The 17,727-nt window shown below is 36.0% G+C and overlaps 1 protein-coding gene across 1 annotated transcript in view; it reads left to right on the top strand.

Moving 5' to 3' along the window:
• The window catches only part of LOC140752071 (uncharacterized), a 102,478-nt gene extending 85,407 nt beyond the window's left edge, over window positions 1-17,071 (top strand). Inside the window, exons 6-7 of the mRNA XM_073086223.1 lie at window positions 15,675-15,872; window positions 16,634-17,071. Coding sequence (XP_072942324.1) covers window positions 15,675-15,872 — 198 coding nt within the window. The 3' untranslated portion in view covers window positions 16,634-17,071. The remainder of the gene's footprint in view (window positions 1-15,674; window positions 15,873-16,633) is intronic.
• Window positions 17,072-17,727: the final 656 nt, after the last annotated feature.

Raw genomic sequence — 17,727 nt, 5'->3', positions numbered from 1 at the left:
TTGTTTTTGTATAAACGTCTAAAACAAAATAACGTCTGAATTTTTTGCACTACACGATAGTAGTATTTTGCATTTTACTGATTTTATGTTCATGTATTGTGCAAATTGATATTCTTTAATATGCTTTAAGGTTTGAAAATGTCTTATTTAGGCGTCGCGACAGCGTCAATGACAGCAAGGGATCTCCCTTGCTGTCATTGACGCTGTCATCGTGGCAGTAGTCAGATTGACAGTGTCAATGTCTATCTCTTACCCACCAGCAAAGACTTACCGCGTTCACACAATTCTCTTCCAGACGCCGACGAGAATCGATGTCGATTTAATATAATAGTTTATTGGAAACGATATCAAACTCAAGACATTAATAACATAACATAACATTGGCAATAAGGATCATAACGGAAATACTCAGTCTAGCTTGTTTTTGTCTGAGATATTCACATTTATATTGCAACACTGATATAAATTGAGGGCGTGTGGTCGAAGCCTCTTAGGGCGTGTGGTAGGTTTTGGTATTTTATTGTCTTGAAGTTAAGATAAGTATTTGTAAGTGCCCTTATTGATTTTAGTAAAAGGGTGTGATGTTGCAATCCCTTATTTCTTGTTTTATAGTCGTTTAACAATATGATTCTGTTGTTTATTATGTCAATGGAATTTCGACTACTAACGGTCACCCATCCACCTCCAGACCGCGCCCAGCGTTGCTTAACTTAATAGATCTATTCGAACCTCGTCAATATAATTACGACCACTAACTTAACCACTAATGGTCACCCATCCAGCTGCCTACCGCGTCCAGCGTTGCTTAACTTAGTAGATCAGTTTTTCGAACCGCGCTTCATGGTTGATCGATGATAATTAAATTATTTTACTACAACATATCTTAATTTCTCACGTGTCTAATTAATTAATTCAATAGGACTACGAGATATGATTTCACAAGTGATGTCGCCATGTTGACAGACATAAACATTCTAATTAGTATTTATAATTAACTCAAAATATTGACGGTATTAGTATAATTGCCTAATTATGCTATCTGTCTATATGACTAAAATATGGAAAAGGTAAGAATAACATCTAATACGAATACAGGTTATTTGAGATTTCGCAATCAAAAGGTTTAAGGTAGAACCCTTTGTTGTTCGACTCCGCCGCACCACTGCCGCACCTATTTCTACCTAATAACAGCAGTGTTAGGCGCTGCTGTGTTCCGGTTTGAAGAGTGTGGTAAGGGAGACAGACTTTTCCGAGGCGTTCCATCTTAGTCCTCAGAGGCAGCGGTGCGTCTGTGGCCGACCTCAGGTAGGAATATCTAATCCTATCTGTGGTTGATTACAGCTGTCCATGGGCGGCAGGAGCCACTTAGCATCAGGTGGATTGCATGCTCGTCTGCTACTCCTATATTAGGTATATAAAAAAAGAAGTTAACTGTACTTTCAGTGGTAACTGACACTTCGTTGACAGCTACAGAGTTAAACGAATCTCGAGTTAAGTGTGATATCGTAATAGGTGATGTAAGGTAATATATGTTCATTATTTATTGCGTATTTTATAGACATCTTCATTATTTTATGGTATGGTATGGCCCAAGTTATACGCGTATGGCGTATTAGTAAGCGATTTATATACTCTGGAATATAGAAGATGCTACTAGTAACATTCTCAAGTGCGTTGGTAATGTCTTTATAAAATTTTAATTACATTTAATTTCATTAATAAAAATATCACAACATATTGTTAAATAAGCCAAGTATTGTTGAGCTTACGCTCATTATTTATAATCCATCTATCCGAGTGTCGCTTTACAAAGATCCATTATAGGTGATAGGGACCTTTGTGGTTCGACTCTGGCGGTATCACCGCTACACTTTTTTGCCTAATAATTTGCAAATCGGGGTTTATTGATGTCCAATTGTCCATAGCCGGGAGTGGTCATTTACTATCAGCCCAGACTTCATGTTCGTTTATTAGGTACTTCTATATTATAAAAAAATCGTAATTTGACAATCCCTTATAGGCATACTTTTTTAAATCTTTGGAAAGAAAAACATTTGATAGATTAATTATTAATAACGGACGTTAGTAAACAGTACAACTAGACTCTTCTCTCTTCTTTGTCTCTTTACATAATATAAATTATCAATTTAAATAAACGCAACCGGCGCCAATATTTATAAGAAGGTGGGTGTTAACTCCGACATAAGTGTGTGGGTTTGAATGGTCCACATTTTATTTGACAGGGACCTCTAAGAGATTTGGTCAAGTTATACATTTTTGTGTAAAGGCCTTTGCCGCGACGTCGTTCGCTTTTGATATAAGCAAAAAAACTAGTAATAATTTGACATGTGAATGAAATTGACTCGGAAAAGGAGGCTTGTACTCGTTAGTCTCTATATGTGACTTTTAAATTAAGTTCATAATGAAAAAGGTTTAGAACATTGTATTGTACGATTAAGATTAGGTTAACTTTGTTATACAGGATTCAAAACTTCAATCTTGTTTTTAATTAAGTTTTGGATATAACACTCTCCGAATGCTACTGTACTTTATATTTCCCTTGTCATTTCAAGACAAAACATTTAATTGACTTAAACCAACAGACAGACTTCAGATTTAGTAGTATGTATGAGAAAAGAGAAATGGCTACCGATCAAGTACACAATAATAAAATAGGAGCGCACATACTCATAAAAATGCACGCCTTTTTCGGTTCTATGTGGGATTTATTTATTTTGTACCAATTAAGTTATTGTATAACATGAACATAAAAATATGAAAGGCATAAATAAGGCGGTCGAACTATTTGTGGTTCAACTCTGGTGGTATCACACCTTTTTTGCGTAATAACAGCAATGTGAAGCGCTGTTGTGTTTTTGAAGGGTGTGGCAAAGGAGAAATACTTTTCGGAAGCGAAAAATTAGGGGTTGGGAGTAGCAAGGCATATGTGTGAAAGAACCTATATTGAGTACTTTATAAAAAGGATTCAAAATGTTTTAGAAACTAATTGCATTTGGCAAGCGAGATGGATTGTGGCTTCATACCCCACTGTGATAGGACCCGTGCCCAGCAGTGGGACCATAATAGTTTTACGTCGATTGTTTTTACACATTTTTCGAGAGTACCGCCGTAACCATGCAACTTGGTCGAAATCGGAAATAAGGAAATTAAAAACCTGCATCATGATATCCATTACGTATTAAAATGTCTCAATTCCGCGATAATATTAGTCCAAAATCATAATTATATAATATTATTTATTGATGATATGCTACTGTGTATGGGGCTAAGTTAAATCAGTTACTTAATCATTAAAAACATAATATTATTATAATGCTAATTAATAATTATTAATCACATATTTATGTAAATTTTGTCGTATGTTCTCTTAAGAGATAAAATTAAATAAAAGTGGGGAATATATTCGCGTCCGCTTTGCAAAGCCAAGCGATTACAAATTTAAACTTGGGGATATAGTGTTTGACTTTGTTTATGTAGGTTTGTAAGCGCTTGTAGCCAATCCAATGGAGTGTCAGTTTTTAGCAATTCAAAGGAAATTTACTAAATGTGCTTGCAACGCTTCTACACGTTTCTGCGTTTGTAAAGATTTTAAGTTTGTAGCATGTCACGAGTGTGGATACAGCATAATGTTTGGGAAATAAGTGGAACACATTGACTCTTCTTTACTAAAACGTAACATCTCACGTCAACATATCTCTCAATCGAGAGGGATTAGGCCATAGTCCACTGCGCTGGTCCAGTATTGGTATTCTTTACATATCCTTGAAATCATTTTTTTAAGATTACTCAGGTATGCAGGTTTCCTCACGATGTTTTCCGTTACCATTAGAGCAAGTTATTAATTTATAAATATAAATATGAAATAAAGCAAACAACTTTAAAAAATCAGATGTGCCCCTCGATTGAGAGTTTCAACACCTTGGCTATCTGCTTGTCAGCGTGTGGATAGAGAATAATATTGGGAAGCAAGTAGAACACCAACTCTTCTTTACCTAACCGTAACACCTCTATCCTCGTTTCGTATCAAGTTTGCAAACGAGACATGTTTAAAGTAAACCAGCTAATATGTAATCTGTTACAGATCCTGTAACAGTCCATTTGGTTACCGCCACTCTAGTAACGTAATTGATATATAACCGTTAAAGTAAACCGGTTATTCTAAACCGTTATTACGAAACCGTTTTCCGGTTTTTCGCTTCCGGATTCTCAGTCAGTGGTTAAGCATGGCACTATGATCATACGCCGATCATCGTGAGTTGTTTACGCTAGACATTTCCAAGCACCCCCCGCTTTTTACTCTGAATTGAAACTCTTTACTATTATACTTTTTGTCATTAAAAATATTTTCTAGTTTTTAGTTCGATTAGCAATAAAAGCGTGTTTTATAATTTTTATTTAACTATTATTTATTAGTATTAAGCTCTTGCTATTCGGTGGAAGACTGTTGATGCCGACTGACTTACACATGACGCGAACATCCAAGTCCTCGAGAAACAAGATGGGGAACACATCTGTGATCTGCTTCAAGAAAAACTGGAGTTTGTTACAGATATCCATACTGTGCTAAGTGCTTACCATCAGTTGGGCTGCATGCTCATTTTCTAAGTACTTCAATCTTGTAAAAAATATGTCCATGGACGTTGGTATTATTTATAACTTCCGTTACAAATTATTTAAAAATTAATTATCACTTGCTTAAACGGTGAAGGAAAACATCGTGAGGAAACCTGCATACCTGAGAGATTTATAAAAAAAAATCTTAAAGGTATGTGAAGTCTACCAATACGCACTTGGCCAGCGCGGGGGACTATGGCCTAATCCTTCTCATTCTGAGAGGAGACCCGTGCCCAGTAGTGGGACAGTAATGGGTTGATGATGGTAACAAATTATTTATTTGTCCAAATATTAAAATTCCATTCCATTGCAACATCAACATAAACGTCGTCGTCGTTGTCGTCTCATTTAAATAACTCACGTTTTCCACGCTTCAGATGATCGTAAAAGATAAAATTATTGTAGCTTGCTTAATATGCAAATGAGTGAATATGTGTAATGAAATTGTTTTTATAAATATGTTTTAAATACTGCAATATAATACAAGGATATATGTGACAGATGTACTAGATGGGGCATGTTATGGTTGTTGCAACTTTTTATTATTTACTCGTGAACTTAGCACACGATTAAATGTATCAAGGTTTTGAAGATAAACAGCCTGCGCTGGCGACGGTGACCGGCGGCAGTTGACTGCGACCGAAAACGATATAATTGCAAAACGGCGATCGCGTTATTTCGTTGGTGGCGACAGCTGACGACTACAGTCAGCGATGATCGTTGACTGTTGAAAAGTCGACGGTGATCACTAGCGACAGCTTGCGAGAGCCTGCCACTGTCCCTCCCTTTTAATTTTCAATCACCGTACATTGATGAAAATCTATCGGTGGTGCAACAAACAAAATTTGATTAGACCGTTTTCTATTCAGTACATATTATTAAATGCGCATAGGAATTTACTAAATTTAACCGTTTAGTGATGGTCCCGAACAAAACTAACATTTTCCCGTGAATATTGTAAATGGTGGTTAAACCAATTAATAGAACAAAATTGTCGTTATCATTAACAGTAAAACTATAAAAACATTTTTTTTTTTTATAATATAAGAGTAGCAGACGAGCATGCAGTTCACCTGATGGTAAGTGGCTACTGCTGCCCATGGACATCTGTAATCAACCCCAGATAGGATTAGATATTCCTACCTGAGGTCGGCAAAAGATGCGCCGCTACCCCTGAGGACTAAGCTGGAACGCCTCGGAAAAGTCTGTCTCCCTTACCACACCCTTCAAACCAGAAGACAGCAGCGCTTAACACTGCTGTTATTAGGTAGAAATAGGTGTGGCGGTGGTGCCGCCGGAGTCGAACCACAAAGGTTTCTACCACATTCATTTTAAGAGATCTCTCAGGCACTTAGCTCTTAGCAATTTTCCGTCATTTTAAGCGCTAATTAATTTCTAAATAGTGAGCAGAAAACCGTAAAATACAAATAACCGCTATTCGGTTGCGACATCGTACTTGACACGGCCGGTTGTCGCAATAACCGTTAATTACACGCATTCATGCACGCGAGACCCTTGTTGGGGTGCTGCATCTCGGATTAAGATGATTTATAATTAGCGATTTTGATCTTGAATGCACATAACTAGCATTTTGTTAATATAGTGAAGGGGTGGTTACGATGTCGTGATTGCCGGTTTTTCATAAACTGCGAAAGTGATTAGGCCAGTGTAATTGGCGTACGACAAATAAATGGTAATTTGTTTTGACGAAGAAAACATAGTGAGGAGACCTACTCGCCTGAAATTATTAAAAAATCGTATGTTGGGTGAAGTCTACCAACACGCGCCTGGGCAGCGAGAATTGCTTACAAACCATCAACTGAGATTCGTAGGGAAAACCTACTAAAGGGAAAATGGGTTCAAGAAAATATTTTACCGCCTCAAAATCTATTTATCAAATATATTTTGATAAATAGATTTGATTAATCGATTCCACCAGTAGGACCATTAGTTTTTGAGCCTATTCATTACAATCAAACAAACAAACAAACAAAGTTTTCCTCTTTATAATATTATTATTAAGTATAGATAAGTAGGTACTAATATACAGCAGATACTATCCAAAAGCCTTAAAATAGAACATAAACCTTACAATGAATTTACATCAAAATAGATTCAGTACTTTTTGCCTGACATTCGAACAAACAAAAAATGTACATATAACAGTATAGATTCTGATACATTATACACAGACAGATATATTCACAACTCGCATACAATGTGCAATGCATATACATAAAACATTCAGCTTTTTCTATCCATCATTGATTATACGGAAATAGGCATCAGTCAGTTTCTCATGTAGCAAAAAGAAGAATGAGGCTTCATTGCTTTCCTCACACACTGTGTCAGTAATACATTATTTCCTACTGCAAGCTTCCTTTAGTAGTGACGATGGTTAGAAATAGAGGCATCATTATCAACCCATTACTGTGCCACTTCTGGGCACGGATCTCCTCAGAATTTTGTTTCTTTTTTTCTATAATATATGAATAGCAGACGAGCACGCAATCCACCTGATGGTAAGTGGCTACTGCCGCCCGTGGACATCCATAATCAACCCCGGATAGGATTAGATATTCCTACCTGGGGTCGGCCACAGATGCGTCGCTACCCTTGAGGACTAAGGTGAAACGCCGAGTTTGTCTCCTTTACCACCCTTTAAACCAGAACACTGCAGCGCATGGTCAACACGCTGGTTAAGTGGAAATTCGTAGACGTCACCTACACACATACACACACACACACACACAAACAGGCGTGTAGGTTTAAGCACAATATTTTGGATACCGGCTAAGTCAGCCGTTATCTACACTAATATTATAAATTTGTTCGTTTGGTTGTAATAAATAGGCTCAAAAACTACTGGACCAATTTTAAAAATTCTTTCACCGTTCGTAAGCTACATTGTCCACGAGTAACATAGGCTATATTTTATATGAAATATATTTGATAAATAGATTTTGAGGCGGTACAAAGTTTGCTGGGTCAGCTAGTACATAATAAAGGGACCATCTTAGTCCTCAGGAGCCCTTGACTCGGAGGACTTGACTTGGAGGAGGACTTGAAGCCCGTCACAGATGCCTTGCCAAGGCATCTGTGACGGGCTTCAAGTATAACACCTGTTCTATTGCGTTGGTCACAAATGTCCATGGGTAGCGGTGACCACTTACCAGCAGATAGACGGCATGCTCGTATGGAACCCCTATATTATGGAAAAAACGAATAACTACCTGTTCGTTTGCAAACATAAAAAAAACTACATGAAACAGTAAATAACCTTCAAATAAAGCATCCGTATCGGTTGTAAAAAAATGTAACATATAATTTATCGGTCTAGTCGCATTGGGCGGAAATTGATCAACAGTCTGTAGGTATGTTGGTCATGTATCAATCTTAAATGTATGACTCAGAGGATTTTCGTTGCAACGCTAAAACTAGTCTGTTTAAATTTTTATCTTGTGTCTTTATTAAATTATATCATGTTCGTTAATTACGTCGATTAGTTTGGTATTTTGTTACGTAATAATGTTCGATTACATTTTAAATTATTATTTTTTATTTCGGCGGCACCACCGCTACACCTATTTCTGCTTAATAACAAGAGTATTCAGCGCTGCTTTGTTGCTTTGAAAGTTGTAAAAGAACGTATTTATCCTTAATCCATAAGGATGGCATCTGTAGCCGACATCAGGTAGGAATCTTATCTAGGGTTGATTACTTAAGGTAAATGAATACTGGCGTCAGGTGCAGGTCAGACTTAGTAACAGCTATTTAACGCATAGGGGCATTTTTTGGGGTCCCTGTAGTTCCGGGACCAGAATAGACCCCTGCCTGTCGTAAGAAGTAACTAAAAGGGGGCTTCCGTTACGGACGGCAAGAGTGGGAGCTCTAACCGCTCGGCCTGCGACCCCGGGACGGACGGCGGTATGTGTGGTTGCATACCGTCGTGCACACCAGATGGTGTGGCGAGCGTCAAGCTCACCTGGGCGGAGCCCGACGAGGCAACGCGCCAAGAGAACGCCGGTTGCGTTCCGTTGAAGATCCCGGAGTCATCTACGCAGCGCTGTGGACGGCTACCGTGGGGGATTTAGTGCGTTAAGAAACCCACATAACCTCGTGTCGCTCCCACGGCATCGGGTAATTTTTTAAGGTTTCCCCCTCGTTTAAACAAAGGGGTAGCACCTGTGGCCGACATCATGTAGGAATCTTATCTAGGGTTGATTATTTATGGTAAATGAATAACGGCGTCCAGGTGCAGGTCAGACTTAGTAACAGCTATTTAACTCCTAGGGGCATTATTAGCACTACACGTCATGTCTAGCAAAGGTCAGTCAGTCAGAGCCCGAAGCGACGACAAATAAGTGACAAGTACGATTACCCGATTTATTGTTTACAACATATCATTGTATCTTTAGGGACATACGAGGTCGTACGAAATTCCTGCTAATTACTAATTAGTTAAATTGTTATCAATGTTTAGAGGTAGTTGATGCCTGCGGCAGTATGCAGCCACACCTAATTGATTCTTAGATTTTTATAGGAGTAGCAGGCGAGCATGCAGTCCATCTGATGCTAAGTGGCTACTGCCGCCCATGGACATCTGTTATCAACCCCAGACAAGGTTACCTAAAGTCGGCTCAGTCATCAGTTGTATCATACAGATCCTAGCAATGAGGACTGCGTTGGAATGCTTCGGATAATTATCTCTCCCTTACCAGAACACAGCTTCTCTTCATACTGCTTATTGGGGAGAAACAGGTGTGTCCGGTAATGACTCTGAAGTCGAAACATAAAGAGTTTTATTAACTTATTTTTATAGGGTTCCGTGCCCAAAGGGTAAAAACCCTTATTGCTAAACTTTCGCTGTCTGTGTGTCGCAGAGCTCTATATCTTGAACCGGAATAGATAGATGCTTTATATCTCGTTATCTTACTTTTTCTTGTAAATTGTTATCGTTACTTTGACATTTATTTTTGCAGAATTATTTTGTAAACCTTCTAAATATATATATTTTTTAGTTATACCCTCATACAAGCATATTTTGCGTAGGGAAAGGGTTTTATAGGTACACGAAGACCTGTACACTAACACCCAGACCCAGAACCTAAATTTTGTTTCATCAATTAAAATATTTGTCTGGCCAGGGATCGAACCCCAAACTCTCTACATCTCCGACCGACATGATTGTTCCTCAAATCGAGTATCTTCATGTACCAATCAATATACCTACCTAATAATGGCCGAAAACTCATCCTTAAAGAAGTTACGATTTATATATCATCAATTAAAATATTTGTCTTGCCAGGGATCGAACCCCAAACTCTCTACATGTACCAATCTTCTTCTATCTTCATGTACCAATCTATATACCAATAATGGCCGAAATCTCATCCTTAGTGAAGTAACGATTTATATACTCCGTGACTAATCAAAATATTGTAATATCGTGCAGCAATTACACGAAAACAATTAACAGACGTACAGTAAGTCAGCTCGTCTGCGCTAACAAAGGAACCCTGAACAGTAGGACTGATGGATTCGTGACTTAGCCATAAATGATGCAGCTATGTGACATTGTTGGATGGTTGTATTTTACTGCGGTTCATAACTATTCTCTCATAGATAATTGCCAATAGAATGATTGTAACATTTAGAATATCAAGCACCCCACGCTTTTTACTCTAAATTGAATTATTATTTGAATAACATAAATTTTATTTTAATTTTATTTTGAGGCGATTCATTATGATTGATTAATTTATTTTCTAGTTTTTAGTTCGAAGTAGTAAAAGCGTGTTTTTTAGTTTTTTTAAACTATTATTAATTTCATAATGGATTTATTAAAAAAATTGCGGCTAATTAGGTGAACAGCGAAATGTAATTACGTTTTGTCCCAAAAAAGTACTGAACCTAATTTGACAAAATTATTATATTTTCCAATTCTCAATATTTACTCTTTGTGGTTCGACTTCGGCGGCACCACCGCCACACCTATTTCTACCTAATAACAGTAGTGTTAGGCGCTGCTGTGTTCCGGTTTGAAGGGTGTGGTAAGGGAGACAGACTTTTCCGAGGCGTTCCGGCTTAGTCCTCAGGGGTGGCGCCGCATCTGTGGCCGACTTGAGGTAGGAATATCTAATCCTATCTGGGGTTGATTACAGATGTCCATGGGCGGCAGTAGCCACTTACCATCAGGTGGACTGCATGCTCGTCTGCTACTCTTATATTAAAAAAAAACTGCTGGATTCAAACTAGCTCTCCGTTATAGAAATAATATATCATTACATTTTATTAAAAACAATATTTCCGCTACAAAACATTTACGTTTAAACCACAATGCACTTTGAAATAATGGCGCACTGTTCGCGTGAACAATTTTCTGAGATATGTCTTGTACTTGACCCATATTGCATTGTTATTGCACAACGCAAATGATAATGGGTTTGTCAATTACCGTGGACGTCGTTGTTAGGCTAACGAGTTTGGGATAGGGCTGACAGTTTATAGTTTTAACAGTAGCCTAGTGGTTAAGAAACTCGGCCTCACGATCTGCGAACTAAGCTGGAACGCCTCGGAAAAGTATGCCTCCCTTACCACACCTTTCAAACCAGAACTCAGCAGTGCTTAACACTACTGTTATTAGGTAGAAATGTGTGGCGGTGGTGCCACCCATGTCGAACCACAAAGGGTTGTACCACCTTCATTAATCCTCAAACCTTAAAAAACTATGGCACAGATAAAACACAAAGACAACCATCAACCATCGCACGACAACAATATGAATATTAAATTGTAATAAATAATAGACTACAATAGATAAATGATAACCCTGCGATATTAAGCTCTGTATAGTTTAACACTAAAATGCGGATTGTTGCAAATTTATTGCAAATTAAGTGCGTTTGTTCACGTAACAATGGTAGGAAGACGGCGATGACACGGTTAAGACATTTTTGTTTAGCCATTTCTGGAGTATTATGACGCTTCAAGAGTCCTTTTGTGAGGGGTGCTAAGTTGGCATATAGGAAAACTTTGTCCACATCGTCAACCCATTGTTATCCCACGCACGGATTACCTTAGAGTGTCTCTCACTCTAGGTCCAGGCCATAAATATAATCTACTAACCAAGATATAAGATAATTCATAGATTTTACACATATTTAAGAACTTTTTTTAAAGAACAATTAGGCTTGTAGGTTTCCTCACGATATTTTCCTTTACCCTCATAGCAAGTGATAATTAATTTCTTAGACACACATAACATTTTTGAAAATCCAGCCTGGGATTCGAACCTCGGACCTTCCGACTGTGAGGCTGAAATTCAGCTACGCTATCACATTTTATAACGATGGTTATTTTTGCGACCTGACGCAACAATCCCTACAAAAGCGTTCAGGTTCAAGATTTGGCTGAATTTTCAATTTATATATCTCTTCTATGTTTGAGTGTTGAGTACTTGTCTCTGTGTGAGTTAATAGCATCCTTGGTAAATGATCGCGATTTAAAATGCTTAAGTTAAATCAAAATAATTTATAATTAAATGTAGACAAGTTATTCTGCATTAACTGCATTCTTGTGAACTTAAATGACCGCGATTTAAAATAAGTGAAAACAAATGAGCAACTTATGATCTGCATTCTTGTGTGAATATTATTTGTGGTTTGCTTTATTTTCGACTTTATTTCATTAAATCAAAATAAGGTACTTAATAATATTTCATGGATATGCGGTGACATTGACCAATTTTGAATATAAAAAATCTTTTATCACGATTTGCAGTTCCGATTTAATTAATTTTTGTAAGCATGGAACTAAATCTTCAAGCTTACATCATAGGAAGACCGAAAAGTAGTGTAGGAGAGTAGGTGAAAACGTAATTAGAAAAGTTTTACTTAAAAAAATCTAATAACTTTTATCGTTTATACGCTGTAAAAAAGGGTTATAAAATTATTGAAATTATTTTGTTGATTAGCGTTTAACATTTCTTTAACAAATAATTGCGTTTTTCAAACAAAAAAAAGTTGATTACTTTTTGGTCCACCTAATATATAGTTTTTATAAAGTTTCTAGTCTAACGAATATACAGTCTTCTTGACAGTAAGAGACAACTGCCATTCATGGACATTTAGGCCTATAACCAACATTGCCTATAACCAACAACAAATAACATTAGTCTTACCTAAAGCCACAGATGCACCGCTACCCTTAAGAACTAATAGGAACGCTTCCCATACGTACTCGTATGTGACCCTTACCACACCCTTCAAACCGGAACAGCAACGCATAACACTGTTATTAGAGAAATAGGTGTAGCGCTGGCGCCGCCGGCGTCGAAGCACTTAGGTCCTTTAAATATACCTATTTTGTTAATTGAAATTAAATTGTTGTTTATTGTAAGCATAATTACCGATTTAAGTACAAATGGACCTTAATATACTATAAAATTTTATACTTCAATCATAACCCGGCCGTTTCGTAAGATTATTTATAGCATACAGTATTGAAAGTTATTAAATACTTAGTACTTAAAATGTAATCGTATGCGCTTATGTCTTTCATAACCTGTATTTGCAATTTTCAGTATGTGATACATACTGTTGTCGAAAATAGCGAACTTTCAGCATTTTTTTTTAATAAATTTCCTGGATTTTGAAAGTCATTCTGATCATGTTCATTGTACATGATATTTTTTGTCTGTAGTGGGTCTGGGTGCTTGTGTTGTCTCTGTGTGTGTTCATGACATCCATGGCAAAGGGAATAGTCGTGCTCATACGTAGCCATATAAAATTAGTCGGCACGATAGATAAACCTCAACAAAACAAGAAATTCAAATGAATGTTTGGCTTGATTTGTGTAGGTGTGCAAGCGTGTGTAGCATAGGTTGTGATCAAGCTAAATGTTTGCAGATATTGCGATTAGATATTTGTGACAAGTGGTAAGCTTGCGGACGCGGCAAAGGACTTGCGTTTATGTTCAATCTAAATTGAAGTGGTCAAACGAAATTGATTTAAAACCAAAATATTGACACAATGAATTATAAAAAACTAAGTAATTTTATGCTGCATCCCCTTTACGTATATGTGGTCACCTTAAGTAGGAATGTAATCTTATGAGGGGTTATATTTATCCATGGGCGGCAGTGGCCACATACTATCAGATGGACTGTATGATCGTTTGCTACTTCTATATAATAAAAAAAACATGTTGGATATAAAGTCCTATATAATAAAAAAGTGCCATATAATAAAAAAAATGTTCGATACTTCGTTGCCCGAACTTCCCGGCCGTATGTCACGGCGCTAACCCATAACCATGTCAATTGCATTTTTACGACGTTCACCTATTCTTGCTCCCAATTAAATTTTAATTTTTCGTTACCACATCCACCGCGTATGTGTTAAATATTAAATTGGCCCTTTACTTGTGACCCCAATTGTTTTATTGTGTAACATTGTCTAATCTTCTAGCGACTTTCTATTGACGAACGAAATTTAATTAGGAAATTTGATTTTTTCTGCTAATGAATAATAAATGAGAGAAATAAATGATTTTTATATATTATTTTTATTTTTTAATAGTGCCGTATAGGTAATAATGCTAGTTACGCTATTTAGATCAAGGAAAGGAAGAAAGACGAGGAAAGAAAATACGAGTACTAAAAATAAAAATAATTGGCCTGATTTTGACTTCTAAAAGGACAATGCCCATGAAAGTATGGACCGCCGTCCAGAGTTGCATCAAATTGAAACTTGTTGTGGACGATGTATAATTAACCAAATACTACCACTAATAATTATTTTTTAGATCAGCACCCGGGTTCTGAAGTTATTTACCGAAATGTTACATAACCTCAAAATCGAAAATATCCGACGATAGATTGATGGTTGGTTTTAACTGATATTAGGTACCTATAATGTAGTTCGATTAACATATTCCATTTACTTTTAAAGGTATTAGGTGAAAAAAACCTAAAATAATCCTAAAAACCTAAAATAATGAATTCCGAGTATAAAATACCACCATTTTAATTTTTAAGAACAACAATCAACATTTCGTCTTATTTTATCTTAAATGGAACCCCCATGTTCAAAGAAACTATTCTGATCGACAAACTATGTAAAAAAATCAAAAAATAATTTTAATATTACTTTCATTTTGATGCATGAGAAAAATCATTATTCAAAACACTAATAGATCTTATTGAATTCCGAGTAAAAAAATCCGCCATTTTAATTTTTAAGAACAACAATCAACATTTCGTCTTATTTTATCTTAAATGGAATCCCCTGTTCAAAGAAACTATTCTGATCGACAAATTATGTAAAAAAAAAACAAAAAATAATTTTAATATTACTTTCATTTTGACGCATGAGTGAAATCAGTACCAAGAATGGGCATTCTCCTTTGTACTTTATTAAGTGTTTAGGAGTTTTCTGTGGTGCAGAGGCATTTTTTTATGTAGAGCACACAAACAAAAGAAAATAAAAATAACTATATGTGATACGACACATTATTAATAACAATATACGAATACATGTGCAAGCAAAATTACAGCTCAATTGGAAACTAGGTTAAATTTAACTTGCATAAAATTTGAGACTTACTTACAAGTGAAATCTTTATTTATTAACTAGCTGACCCGGCAAAAGTTGTGTTGCCATATAAATAAAAAAATGTTAAGGGTGAACAACCCTTATCACTTAGGGGTATGAAAAATAGATAATAGCCGATTCTCAGACCAGACTCCAGTATATGCATATAAAATTTGGTGAAAATCGGTAAAGCCGTTTCGGAGCAGTACGGTAACTAAGATTTTGACACGAGAATTTTAAATATAAGATAACTCAAAACAAAATACAATACAGTTTAAAATACAATAAAATACTATTTAAACTAAATCTATACACAAAAAAATTATAAATAAAAGAAATGAGCAAAATCGCTGCCCTGTGGAAGCGTATTCGAGATATTAGCTGCATTACAAAGTGAAGTAAAATAAAATCTTTTAAAATAATTTGAAATTATTCTCTTTTCAGGCAGCGAGCGCGCTCTTCACTCTAGATGGCGCTAGAGGCGAGGCCCTATCCCGAAGGCTAGCGCGAGGCGAACGTCGCAGAAAGAGATGCCGAGCTGTCCTCGCTATCTTGGCGCTGTTGCTGCTGCTGGCTGCAGTTGGTGCAGTTGAGCTGCTCATGTCGCGGGGGCAGAGGATGTTCGGGGCTGTGCTGCGATGAGTGAGTGTTGGTTTAATTCCAAGTCTAGTGACATCTGCATTTGTTAACTCAAATATTGGGTAAAGTTTTAAGATTGAAGATAGTAAAACTGTATAGGGTTTATAGATTTTACCAGCTACGTGTAAACTTTACTTTGTGAAGCAAGATTTAGGGAGGGGTTAAAAAGTTGTAAATGTCTGTGTGGTTCGCATGATTAACACCACCACAATTATTTCTTACTCTATAATGGTGGTTCTAATTTTATTGTGTTGTTAAAAGGCGTGATAAAGCAGATATTAAAGCTTTCCTATCGTAGCCACACCTATTTCTGCCTGTTTGAAAGCTTTGATAAGAGATACTTATTTTTCCGAGGCATTCCAGCTTAGTCGCCTGGAGTAACGGCGCATCCCGTGCATCTGTGGCCGATCTCACATCGGAATCTAAAGATGGAGTTGATAACGCATGTCCATGGGTGGTAGTAGCCACTAACCATCGAATGGACTGCATGATTCTCTGCTATACCTATATTATAAAACTCTCCCACAAGAATCTCAAATACCCACAGAAATCTAAATATATATAACTCAAACCACTCGACGGATCGGGCTAAAATTTGGCATGCAGATAGATATTATGACGTAGGTATCCGCTAAGAAAGGATTTTGATCAATTCTACCCCCAAGGGGATAAAATAGGGGATGAAAATATTACTTCGTAACGCGAGCGAAGGCGCGGGCAAAAGCTCGTAATGTATAAATGTAGTATTTTATTTTTGTTTCCAGATATCTCTTCAGACAATTCGTGATCAAACGAAGCCAGTAATCGACTCGATTCTTCAGATCTGCTTATATTAGTTAAGGAATTGTATTCTCAAATATCTTCCTGATATAAGTACGGATCTATTTTAATTTAATGCAATGACATTTTCTATTTAACTAAAATAGGGTTGTATGTGACAAAATAGTTTTAGTTTAAAACTTATTGCGTCTTTAGGTACTACATACCTACAATATTTACGAATTTATTGACCCTGAATTAAAAATCAGTGATATTATTTATGCTTGTATCTATGTATTTATCTATGCGCGTAAATTAATTTTGAAATATATATATATTGTTGACAATATCATGTAGTAAAACAAAGTCACATAATATTATGTAATATGTTCATAATATTCGAACTGTGTGATATAATATGCTCCATAATATTTATTGGCCCAACCAAGACAAATCAAAAAGGGTTGCAACCAATAATAAAGAGTTGCAACAATTATTATATAAAAATGTTTGATTTTGTCTAAATATTAAATTATGACGCGAATATAGCCTAAAATGTACCTATATATATATATTTTGACAAATCTAAAATAAATATACAAATTCTTTCAATTTAAATGTTTTTATTACAGTGTATTACGATATGGATTCCACTATCGAAATTTTATTTAATAAGTTATATAGACAATTATACCCAATGATATTCTTAGAACTTAATATAACTTAAGCACTTAGCATTTTTGCGGAAAGAATTTAAAATGATGTGTCGATTTATTTTATTTTCTTCTTCTCTATAAAATTATTCGTTAGCGTCCATTATCTTTCTTCCTTTCTCTTTACTTCTTCGACATAGCTTCTTTAATTCTTCTCTTTATTTCTTATTATGTCTTTTTCGATTTTGATATGTTTATAGCTATATTAATTTCTATACGATAAATATGCAATTATGTATATATATTTATTATGTATTTATATGTTAAACCTCTTTTGTTTTTAATGTGGTAATTTCCAAAAATGCTGTGTGCTGTAACAATAGTTACAAATGGCATCACACGTGGTTAAGAAAGATAATGTATTATTATCTTAAGGTACTTTAATG

Source organism: Epargyreus clarus, unplaced genomic scaffold, assembly GCF_041222505.1.
Source record: "Epargyreus clarus isolate Ecla_fem2 unplaced genomic scaffold, WU_Ecla_fem_2.2 ptg000024l, whole genome shotgun sequence".
In the NCBI taxonomy this organism is placed as follows: domain Eukaryota; kingdom Metazoa; phylum Arthropoda; class Insecta; order Lepidoptera; family Hesperiidae; genus Epargyreus; species Epargyreus clarus.
Note: the sequence above shows the minus strand (reverse complement) of the source record. Positions and strands in the feature narration are given on the sequence as shown.